The sequence below is a fragment of the Elaeis guineensis genome, chromosome 8 (genome assembly GCF_000442705.2).
Source record: "Elaeis guineensis isolate ETL-2024a chromosome 8, EG11, whole genome shotgun sequence".
Classification (NCBI taxonomy): domain Eukaryota; kingdom Viridiplantae; phylum Streptophyta; class Magnoliopsida; order Arecales; family Arecaceae; genus Elaeis; species Elaeis guineensis.
The window spans coordinates 11,505,962-11,518,584 of record NC_026000.2 but is presented as its reverse complement, the minus strand read 5'-3'; the positions used below and the strand labels follow the sequence as shown (position 1 = coordinate 11,518,584).

The following is a 12,623-nucleotide window of genomic DNA, read 5'->3' as shown; positions in this document are numbered from 1 at the left end:
TTGTGTTTTCTAAGCAATCTGAATTTTTCTGAAACCGTGTTATCTTCCGTGAAAGCTGATCCTGTTTTGAGCATACCAGTTTATCAAATTTTGGATGTACTTAATGTAGTTGGCCAAAGAGATGAGGCTTATTTTACCAGATATATAAGCATGAAGGATAATTGGTTCCAACGCAAAAGCAACAGTTGGGGATGAGAGTTTTGTTGACTTTTGGGAGCTTCAAAAACTCCTTTCCGAGGCGCGAGGCCGTTCCACGTGAGATTTGCGAGTGCTTCGTGCGTCAGCTATTCTTTTCTCATTTCTCTGATTATTCAACTGGGAGTTCAGTCGAGAGTTCTTCTTCTTCTTCTTAAATAAATTCTGTCAAAATACACGTACTCTCTCTTATTTTTTTTGTTTAATTATTTGGGTTGAAGACAAATTTAATCGCATATGTTCGAGATCGTGCCACCGGTAAATATTAGAGTACTTAGCTTTCGGATTGTATCTTGAAGAAGGATGTGCGGTTCAAATTTTCGCACAAAAAGAGACCAAAATCTCTTTTAAGACAGTGATTTTACCACCTCCTCAGTCAGATTCTATTTTTTTTATTTATCACATCAATATATTATTTCCAACACATCACAAAAAAAAAAAAAAATTGAATCGGCATCTGAACATCAAATGGAACCCTCTTCTTTTAAGTTATTGTGAGCCTATTTAATGTTTTTTTTTTTACCTAGACACTCTCTTCAATACAAATTTTTTTTAGCTGTTCATTTTTCTGGTATTCAACTTTTCTGTAGTTATACTTTATAATATTTGATAACAGTCTAAAAGAGATTTCATAGATATTTTTTATAGTGCATGCGTATTTTCTATATTAAATATAATTATTATACATAATTATGGTGTTCTCTGTATAATTTTTTTTAATTATCTATGGCATCATTTCTATTGTGCAAGTTAATCAAAGATCCCCACAAAACTTGTATTGTTGCATGCTCAACCTTTAATAAAAGTTATTAAGTCACACTAGTTAATAAAGCAAAAAAAAAAAAAGAAGAAAACTAATAAATTTTTTTCAAACTTCAGTCTGCTTCTCTGAACATTACTTGGACCAAATGGCTACCCTTAGAGATGAAACCATTAGCCTTAAACCTGATAAATTTGACGGAACCAACTTTAGAAGGTGGCAAAACCAAATAAAATTTTGGCTAACCACTTTGGGGCTCTGGTCAATTTTTGACCAATCCTCTGTCTCCTCTAGTTGTTTTGCTACTCCTAAAGCAGTCTATCTTTGTAAGGATAGAATTTTAAGTGCCTTTTCTGATTCATTCTATGATATCTCTCTATCTGCAAAAAGTGCAAAGAAATTATGGGATAATTTAGAGTTTGAATATGGCCTTGATGATGCTGGGGTTAAACGGTTCAACATTGCATCATTTCTTAGATTTGTTATGATAGATGACAAACCTATAAATGACCAACTCCACTAATTCCAAAAATACCTTAGGAAGCTTCAAACCAATGGAACAGTTCTCTCTGAAGAATTTAAGGTCTCAAGCCTTCTTAATAAGTTGCCTCCTTCTCGGGACGGCTTTGCCAATGGTCAGCTCCATAAGCAAAGAGAACTAACCTTAACTCAACTTCTAAATTTAATCAGGATAGAAGATTAACACAGATCCAAAACTCAGCAAACCAAAGTTCCAGATGCCCAAGCTAACTTAATCCATACCAAATCCAAATCAAAATCTAGATTTCAATCAAACCAACAATACCAGTCAAATCAACCTAACCGGTCTAACTCAAATAAATTCAAGCCTAAAGGTAAAAACTTCAAAGCCAATAACACTGGATCTAACAAGCTTGCCCAAGGTCCAAGTGATAAATTTTGCTTTGTGTGTGAAAGGACAAACCATCTTGCAAGAGACTGTTTTCACTGAAAGGAGCCCTTTCCCAAACCTTCTGGTTCCTCGAGACCTCAATCTCATGTAGTTGAAGGTCCAGAAGACACCATCTTTAAGTCAATAAGTTTTGACCCTGAAGTTAATATTTCTTCCTCTAACCTTGATTGGTGGTTGGATTTAGGAGCTAATGTTCACATTTATTTTGACCGCTCCTAGTTCACTACTATTCAGGACTCAAGCGGAGGAGGTATAATCCTTGGGAACAATACAACCGTCAGGATCAAGGAATAAGGACGAATTAACTTGAAGATGACTTCTGAAAAAGTTCTTATCCTGACGGATGTATTATACATTTCAGACCTTAGAAAGAACCTAGTTAGTGGGTCTCAGCTGATTCAGAGAGGATATAAAATTGTCCTTGATTGTAATAAAATTGTGATAACTAAGAATAATGCTTTCACAGGAAGAAGATATGTAAGTGAAGGCTTGTTCAAATTGAATGTAATAAATTATTTTATTAATAAAGCTGAGAATCAAGTTTATTTTGTAAATAAATCTAATAAAAAATTGTGGCATGATAGATTGGGTCATGTACAATTAAGAAAAATCAAATACATGATGGATTTAAAGCTTATTCCCAAATCAATGTTAGATACATCTAAGTGTAAAATATGTGCTGAATCTAAACAGCCAAGAAAACTATTTAAATCAGTTGAAAGAAATTCTTCAATCTTGAAGTTGATACATAGTGATGTACTCCTCTAAAACTGCAACCCGTGGTAGCAATAGGTATATAGTAATCTTTATAGATGATTTTTTCAGATATTGTTATTGTTACCTAATTAAATCTAAAGATGAAACCTTCAATAAATTCTAAATTTATAAGAGTGAAGTAGAAAATCAACAAGAAGAAAATTAAGATTCTTAGGTCTGATAGAGGAGGAAAGTATACTTCAAATGATTTTTTCCTGTTCTGTCAAGAACATAGAATAATTTATGAAGTAACTGCTCCTTGCTCTCCATAGTCCAATGGTGTGGCAGAGTGTAAAAATTGTACCCTCTTGGATATGGTAAATGCTTTGTTGATTAGTTCAGACCTATCTAAGAACTTGTAGGAGGAAGCTCTTCTGTCTTCTTGCTTCATCCTAAATAGGGTCCTGTTAAAGATAGTGATAAGACCCCTTATGAATTTTGGAAAGACATGACTCCTAACTTGAATTTTTTCAAAATGTGGGGGTGTCTAGTTAAGGTGAATATTCTTAAACTCAAAAAGAGAAAGCTACGATCTAAAACTATAGATGCTGTCTTTATAGGCTATGCATAAAATAGCAATACCTATAGATTTTTAGTGATTAAATCTGATATTAGTGATATAAGTTATAATTCAATCCTTGAAGCTAGAGATGCTTCTTTCTTTGAAGATATTTTTTCTTTTAAGACTAAAATTTCTAGATCTCTAATATGTGAACCATCTTCTTCTAGATCTATAGAATTAAAATTTGAAATTGAAATTGAATTAAGAAGAAGAGGAACAAAATTGAAAAAAAAATTGGAAAAGAATTATTTACATACCTTATAGAGGGTGATCCTTGCACATATGATGAAGCTATGTCATCATCAGATTCATCATATTAGAGGGAAGCCATAAATAATAAAATCAATCAATCCTAGAGAATAAAACTTGGATTTTATTAGATTTACCTCCAAAAAATAAAGCAATAGAAACTAAATGAATTTTCAAAAGAAAATTAAGACCAGATGAAATAGTGGAAAGATATAAAGCTAGGCTAGTAGCAAAAGGATACAGTCAAAGGAAGATATAGATTATTTTGATACCTATGCTCCTGTAGCTAGGATAACCACCTTAAGAACCTTAGTAGCATTAGCATCAATTCATAAATTAATGATTCATCAAATGGATGTAAAAACTGTATTCTTAAATGAAGAATTAGAAGAAGAAATTTATATAAACCAATCTCAAGATTTTATAGTCAAAGGACAAGAACATAAGGTATGTAAACTAATTAATCACTTTATGGATTAAAACAAGCTCCTAGACAATGGCATATTAAATTTGATGAAATTATCCTAGGTGATAACTTTAGAATTAATGAACATTATAAATGTGTGTATTATAAAAGGAATAACTCAGATTTTATCATGTTATGCCTGTATGTAGATGATATTCTATTATTTAGAACATCATTAAAAATAATATAAGAAACTAAAGATTATTTGTCAATTAATTTTGAAATGAAAGACTTAGGAGAAGCTGATATAATCTTAGGAATGAAATTTAAAAGAATAAATAATGAAATAGCAATAAACCTAACAAATTCAATAGAAAAAATACTTAAAAAATTTGAATATTTTGATCTAAATCCTGTCTCTCCTCCATTTGATCATAGTTCTCACTTAATTAAGAATTTAAGAGAATCTGTAAGGCAATTAGAGTATTTTCAGGGGATAGAATCACTATTATATGTAGCAAATAGAACACATCCTGATATAGCTTATGCAGTAGGTAGGCTAAGTTGGTATACTAGCAATCCTAGTGAAAAATATTGAAAAGTCCTTGAAAGAGTCTTTAGATATTTGAAGGGAACTGTAGATTACTCTCTTTTGTTCTTCAGTTATCTAGAAATACTAGAAGGATATAGTGATGCTAACTGAATGACAGATAATTTAGATGTTAAGTCTACCATAGGATATCTCTTCATGTTTGGAGGAGGTACAGTATCTTGGGAATCATGTAAACAAACAATAATATCAAGAAGCATGCTAGAATCTGAATTAACTGCTCTTGACACCACTTGCATTGAAGCACAGTGGCTAAAAGATTTAATTAATGATATTGAAATTCTTTCATTTAAAATATCTGTAATACTAATAAATTATGATTGTAGAGCTCTAATAGATCTGTTAAATCAACAGATATCAAACAAAAAGATGAACAATCATATTCTGATCAGATACAAAATTGTGAGAAATAAAATGAAAGATGTGATATCACTTCAATTTATAAGATTAAAAAAAATAATCTGTCCGATCTTTTGACTAAAGATCTTTTAAAAGCTTCGATATTTAAGACATCGAGGGGAATGGGGCTTAAGCCCATATATTAGTCACCAGAGTGGATTCCTACTTTTACGATTGGAGATCCCAGGGTCAAGATTCAAAGGGTAATAAACTCTAAGGTGACATCTGAGAGCACCGATTCTTGAAATTTGTCTCCAACCCATCCCAATGGTGTAATGCTCTATGTGTAATGAATAGGTTAAGCATAGCTCTTAATAGATCCAAGATTGAAAGTTCAGCGAGGTACGATTTCGTTATACGTATCTTTAGAAGATCTATATTAGTGAGAGTAGTCGTAAGGCTGCGACTATGGGATTAGGGAGAATCCCTAGTAACTCTTATGAAAATCAAAGCAAACGCATGGCCTAAATAGCACTACCCCATATTTAGATCAGTTCGTCTTCATACTATGTGTATTTTTATACTAAATACAAGTTCAAACCCAGAAGGTACTTGTATTAAGCACAGTAAAAGCCCAAAGAAAATTTTAAAATATTTGTTAAATTTAAATATTGTTTCATAAATTTTTGAAATTTGTAGGGGATTGTTGACTTTTGAGAGTTTCAAAAACTCTTTTCCAAAACACACGGCCATTCTACGTGAGATTTGTGCAAGGCCGTTCCGCGGCCGTTCCGCACGAGATCTGCTCAAGGCCACTTTGTGGCCGTTCCGCATTAGCTCTGATCGCGCGGTCGTTCCACTCCGCGAGAACTCTGCGTGCAGGCAGACGTTCCACGAGTGCTCCATGCGCCAGCGGCCGCTTTAAGCCTATAAAATATCTTTTTTCTCATTTCTCTAATTATTCAACCTGAGAGTTCTCTTTTCATGCAGTCGAGAGTTCTTTCTTTTTTTTTTTTTAATTCTGTCAAAACACATACTCTCTCTCTCATATTTTTTTTGTTTAATTATTTGGACTGAGGACGAATTTGATCGGCATCTGTTCGAAATCGTATCACCGACAGACGTTGGAATACTTGGCTTTTAGATTGTACATTGAAGGAGGATGTGTGGTTCAAATTTTTGCACGAGAAAGGACTGAAATCTTTTTTAGGACAATGATTTTATCATCTCCCTGATCAGATTTTATTTTTTTTTATTTATCACATCAATATATTATTTCACACGTGTCACAAAAAAAATAAACCAACATCTGAACATCAAATAGAACCTTTTTTTGGATGCCATCACAGCCAAGATCATTTGGATGCCATCACAGCCATCTGATTCCCATCACGTGCACTGCAGGTGTCCAACTTTGGTAGTTTATAAACACACTTCCGCTTTAATTCCTGTACTCCAATCATTTCTACCTTACGAGGATCGACACGCGGAGAACTGAATCAAAGGAGTGCACTTTCCAAATTACGAAGATATCTATAGGGGGCCATCAAACCTAAGCCACGTCTATAGGGGGCCATCAAACCTAAGCCACGTGTAAAGAGACCAGCAACTCTACGGACGAGATGAAGCAGCAACTCTACGGACGAGAGGAAGCAGCATCTCTACGGACGTGATCGAGCAGGGATAGCTAAGTGGTGCTCCGGGCCCGAGCTTGGGCCTATATATAGTCTACCACGGGAGAAAACGAGGGTTTTCGAGGCATCGCTTCTGTTGTTGCGGCTGTGCTTCCTTTGTCGGGAGATATAACCCTAGCCTCCTCTCCGTGATTTCCCCTTGCATTTTTTTTTCTTTTGTTCGAAATTTTGTATTTGGATTTATTTGCACTGTGATCTGGATTCGTTTTATCGAGTTCTTTTGGCGATTTTTGCGAAATTTTCGACTTCTTTGTAAGAAAGCAGGATCGAGATCGATCTACATGGATAGCTTGTGTGGAGTTTATCCGCGGCTTAAAGCAGGTTGCTTTGTTAGGTCTATTGATGGATTAGAAATTTTATTTGTAACTATAGATCTGGATTTTTTTTGGTTTTGATGCTGATAGAAGTATAATTTTTTTGCAAACAGTTGAACTATTTCCTTACGTCTATTTGTGATATTAGTTTGCATGTGGCTTGGTTGTTTCAGCTCCTGGATCTATGTTCTTTACTGTCCTAGAGCCATGTTTGTTATTTAACTGGGGCTCTGAGTTGGGAGGGTTTATTTGGATCTATATATGTTAGTAATTCATTATTGAAATCGTTTTCTGTGCTAAGTTCTACTAAGAAATCGGATTAGGTTTCAATTATTATCGGACTAACGGAAACAGGAAACTAAGTGAGATCTTGTTGATTTTATGTCTATGATATTTCTTCGAGTAACTGTCATAGTTTTGGTGGCTAAGAATTAATTTTATGTATATAGTTGTTTAGTAAATCCGATTGATCCATTTCTAATTATGTTATTTTGAAGAGGTAGTTGCATTTTCCTGAGAAAAATTATCAGTTTTTTGTAGGGGAGTTTGGCGCTCCATATACTAAAGTGAAATGTTTTAGAAATTTTTGTATTGAAACTTTCAAGCATTTGTAGTTTTAGACATGCTAAATGACTTTCCTACATGTTTGTAGTGCTGTGAAGATGGTTCTTGTTCAATCCAAATTCATGTTTCTTCTGACTTGTCTTAACAATCCTTTTGACACTTTTCCCTAATTTCCTATGTGGAACTTGGGCCCCAATTTCGTTGTTAAATAACCTTGACATGTCAGGGATGTATTGAATTCATGACCAGGAGATTCGCTTTTGCAGTATTTGTATTTTCTGTATGTACACATATATATATATATATATATATATATATATATATATATATATATATATATGTATGTATGTATGTATGTATCTATGTACATATATATATATGTATGTATGTATGTACATATGTATCCCACTACTCCTAATCCTAACCCTAACCCTAACCCTAACCCATTTCTTGAGCATGTATTTCGCTTTTGGGAGCCAAGGGCAACGCCGCCGGCGAGTTTCCAAAGGAGGCCATGGAGCCCAACAAAGCCGAAGTGAAGGCAGGCAGGCTCGGGCTGGTTTTTTTTCAAAATAATCGGGCCTAATGTCAGTCCGAAGCTTGCAAATTTTTTGGACTGGGCTTGGCTTGGGGTAGAGCCCGGCCCAGCCCAGTCCAGTTCCAGCCCTAGACTATCAATGCTACACCGGTCCAATTCGTTGAGTCAATTATTGGGCCGGCCTAAAAAGAAGGTAAGGATTGAGTCGAACCGGGGGTACTTCTGGTTCATAGCTCGATCCAGTTCGGAAAATAGTTCACCTCTCTCCACATTAAACCCTACACCATTCCGTTCCCATCGCCTCCTTCCTCCACTCCTCATTCCCCGTTCGCCGTGCACTGGGAGCCGGTGATTCGTCGCCATCTCGGTCATTGGGCTCCGTCAAGCCCCTCCTTTTTTTTTTTTTTTTCTTCTTCCTTCCGAGTGGTAAAAATACGAAAACGCTTCCCATTTACCATTACGAAAGTGTTCCTGTTCTCTTCCTTTCTCATTTATATATGCATTCAAAAAGTTTTCTAGGATCACCTTACTCATAGAACCCTCCTTTAGTATGATTTTTCATTTTCAAAAAGATACGCTTTTGTAATCATCAGGAATCACCACCGCTAGCTGTTGAGCTCTTGGGCTGTAATCTTAGAAATTTCATTCTGATTGGCTAATTGGAATATTTGGAATAATATCACTGATTTAATTATGTAGAAATTAATCGCATGCTGTCATACAATATGCTGCCTGAAGCTTGATTTATTATGTTGAAACTTCTGATGCAGACACCTGATATATCATCATGTTCGTGTCCCGGATTTTTGGAAGAGTTCTCTATGCAGCAGCCAAATCAGAGTCTTCTGCTGCTGCTGCTGCTGCTTCGGCTTCTGCTAAGAAATTGCACAATCCTCTTGAGGAATTTTTTGAGGTGGATAGAAGAACAGATGATGAAAAGCCTGTTGTCTATGGTATATCTCTTATTCTTTTGCTTTTAAATTTTGAGATGTCTCAGAAATATTTCTCTTTTTTTTTTTTTCCCCTAGTTCTTAGATGGGCCAGCTATTTTATCTATCATGGGATGGGGCATTCTCATTCTATATGGCACACTTTATCCTTGTAATCCTTTATTGTACTGCTTTTCTTGTAAAATTATAAATTGAAAGTACAAGTGGTAGCTACTTTTTACTGAATATGGATCTGAAAAATATTTTTTATCTAGGTTCACATCTATCAAAATGGTTAAATTGTGCATGCTGCAAGAATCTGAGTTGGGAGCCTAGAAGTTATTGACTAGTTGATAAGTTTAGTCGATTGTTTGCTGGTGGTGGGACTCACAAAAACCTAAGGGATGAAGGATGTGACTTGGTGAGGACAGTAGTACATAGCATCGTAGAAAATTAGAAGTTGATACAGTTTTATTAATGCATCCTTATAATATTTTATTTCACTGTTACAACACCCGGACATATTCTGAATTTTAAGTAAAAGACATACCAGACCTTTCCAGAGTTAACAGAAAGGAGGTGAAGAGGCTGATTCTCTATGCCATCTACTGATTGATTGATAACTTTGGTCAACTGTTTGCTGGTGGGGGATTAGTAAAAACCTAAGGGATGAAGGATACGACTTGGTGAGCAAGCACAACAGTGCATAGCATCATAGAAAATTAGAAGTTAATACAGTCTTAGTAATGTACCCTTATAACAATGCATTTAATTGTTAGAACACTAGGACATATTCTGAATTTAAAGTCATACATACCAAACCCTTCTAAGGTTAACTAAGAAAAGAAGTGATGAGGCCTGATTCTCTGTGTCATCTATTAGTTGATAAGTTTAGTTGATTGTTTGCTGGTGGTGGGATTAGCAAAAACCTAAGGGATGAAGGATACGACTTGGTGAGAACAGCAGTACATAACAACATAGAAAATTAGAAGTTAGCACAGTTTTGGTAATGCATCCTTATAACATTGTATTTAATTGTTAGAATGCCTGGATATATTCTGAATTGAAAGTAAAAGGCATACAAACCCTTCCAAGGTTAACCAAAAAGAGGGGAAGAGGCCTGATTCTCTATGTCATAGATTGAAGTTTCTCTTTGAACTCTGATACCAAAACCAAAACTGAAAATCTTTTGGTTTCAACCTGAATCACCATGTCAATACTGGGGTCAGTCTTTTAGTTTTGGTTGACAATAACTTATGGGGACAGGTTTATTTTATGCATGAGAAACCAATTAAATCTTAGGTTCGGATAGCTCTGTAAGTTTTTTATTAAGTTTCACAAGAATTTTTGCTGACCTACTTACATAGCCTTTAAATGCAAAGTGATGTATTACATACAGAATGTTTTTTATTTTTATTTATTTTAAAAATTTGGTTGTTTGTGAAAGCATACAATCAGAAGGCCCCAAATAATATAATATCTTTGAGATGATGTGTAACTTATTTTCTTGAACTATTTTGTTTTTTTTTTTTTGTTTCTCCTAATCTTGATTTATACTTTTTTTAAACTTTTTATAGTTTCAGCTGAAGCTAGACCTGAAACCATGGAAATTGCTAAACCAACTGAATTTGAAACTCATTTGTTTCATTGAAGGGGAAACTGAGTTTTTGAAGCTTGCTATACATGCTTCGATCGTGTTTGATTGTTGCTTCTTGATTCTAGGTCTTTCTTATTTGGGGTAATGTGGGCTGTGCCACAAAGATTCTCATTGATTAGATTCAAGGTTAGTTGTCCTGGTGTTCTATTCTGGTACCATACTGGTGTAGTGTTGGTACGCCCAATGTTGGGGCCTGTTCCGCATGCCAAGTCTTGGAACCCCCTCTCCCAGTACGATGGCATGTACTGTTACGGCAAACCTTGATTAGATTCAAGCATGATGTAGTAAAGGTTCTAAAGAATGGGATGTGAACCTCACCACCTGGTATTGGCAGCCTCAACACAACAAAAGGAAAATAGAATTGATTCCCATGGGTGGTCTTTTTTTTTTTGTGCCCATTTTAGCTGTCTCTCCTGAAAATATTGGAAACATATTGCTATAATTACCCATAGGTTACTGATTGGCTCTTAGCCGAATGCTAAATCTTTGGTCTATAACTGTAAACACAATTTTCTAAGGGTCCGTTTGGTTGCCCCTAACTGGGCATCTGAAATCAGTTCAGCCTAGCAGAAGCCCACTTCGGGTGTTTGGTTGGCTCGTAGTGGAGACAAAGTTGGACCTCAACATGGCCCATGAACAGGAGAAATGCCCCAAAGTGACTTTGTCTGGAGCCGAGGTCACTTTGGTGAAGTGGGCTACCACTCAGCCCACTTACAACAAACCAAAAAGGTCTTACTTGTTGGTCTATGCTTGGGGTTACTGGTTGACCAACTATATGTTGATACAATTTAGCAAAATCATTGTGTTATTGCAGCTTCCTGGCATGTTCTTCTTAATCACACTTCCACAGTGGTTGGAAAGCTTGATTTGGAAGACATGGTGAGCTTATCTGCTGTGATTTGCGAGAGCTATATCACTGAGGTGGCTCATTGTTGATTGGAGGCTGTCTTGACTATAAAACTACCAAGCTCAACAGGTATTGCATGAGAGGTTTAAAAGCACAGCTTATTGTTTCCAGGATGATATTCTAGGGATAATCAGTAACAACTTTTCTTTCCTTTCTTTTTTTGTTGAAATGATCTGAAAGTTTCTGGCTTGGTAAGAAATGGAATTTTCTAGCTTACTCTCAGAAATAAGAGTCCATGTCCCTTTCAATTTAACTTAGTTGAAAAATACATAGCAGGACTGTTTCAATTGTATGTTCTATATTGCATCCCTAGTCTTGCAGCAAAAAAAAAAAAAAAAAAAAAAAGGAGAAAGAAAGGTTAGCTTCCTTGACAAAATAGGACACTGGGCATTAGCAATAACCAACATACATAGTCTTGTACATTTGTAGGGCTCCTAGCCAAATTTATGTTTTCAAATTCAGTTTTCTTATACGTGCTGGCCTTTGGTTGCATATTGGAAATTTGATAGCATGAATAGAAATAGTATGAACGTGTGATGTTTCTTATATGAGCTTAGTTGATGTTTGACCTGTGCAGTCACTCACTAATTAGCTGGTTCATGCCAGTATTATGAACTACAAAGTGCTTTAAGAGAGTTTAGCCAAAAAAAATCCCATTCTTATAGTTTTATCCTTTCCAGGTCGTAGCTGGAAAGCTTCTGAATTGCGTCTCAAATCCTGGGATGACCTTAACAAGTTATGGTATGTTCTCTTGAAGGAAAAGAACATGCTAATGACTCAGCGCCAGATGCTTCATGCTCAAAACCTACGTTTTCCTAACCCTGAACGCATTTCCAAGGTATGGAATACCTTTCTCTGTTAATTTCTTTATATCCTTTTTTTGGATATTTTTTCCCAAAATGTTGGATTACCTGTTTATGGTCTTGATCTCATAATGTAAATTAAACATCCGATGTGTGGCGCATTGATTGTTGATGTTATAATCTTGCTTTGAAACTAACAACATTTTTTCTTAAATCTTATAAGAGAGTTGACTCTGGAATTCCATATTTATTAAGAAGATTGTCCTTTTCTTTCATAGAGTTGTCTTAATCTGGTGGCTTTGGTTGTGGGAGCTCCTATAGCATTGCAGTTGTTGATATGCAAGGGACATACTTTGTTGCACTACTGCAATGACATTTTAATACATAGATCATTTCAACGTCTTTATAA

General features: G+C 35.3%; 1 protein-coding gene across 6 annotated transcripts in view; it reads left to right on the top strand.

Annotated features, from left to right (window-relative positions):
* LOC140851025 (uncharacterized) overlaps window positions 1–12,623 on the top strand; it is a 41,928-nt gene that overhangs the window by 15,241 nt on the left and 14,064 nt on the right. For 2 of the 6 annotated variants that reach the window (XR_012143391.1, XM_073261967.1), the window contains exons 1-3: window positions 6,580–6,823; window positions 8,689–8,871; window positions 12,092–12,249. Coding sequence is in view for 5 of the 6 variants with exons in the window: in XM_073261967.1 (XP_073118068.1) it covers window positions 8,706–8,871; window positions 12,092–12,249 (324 nt within the window). In the remaining variant the exon portion in view is untranslated. Of the gene's footprint in view, window positions 1–6,494; window positions 6,824–7,775; window positions 8,112–8,688; window positions 8,872–12,091; window positions 12,250–12,623 lie in introns of those variants that run through there. The other 4 variants (XM_073261968.1, XM_073261966.1, XM_073261969.1 and 1 more) reach the window with 4 other exon arrangements.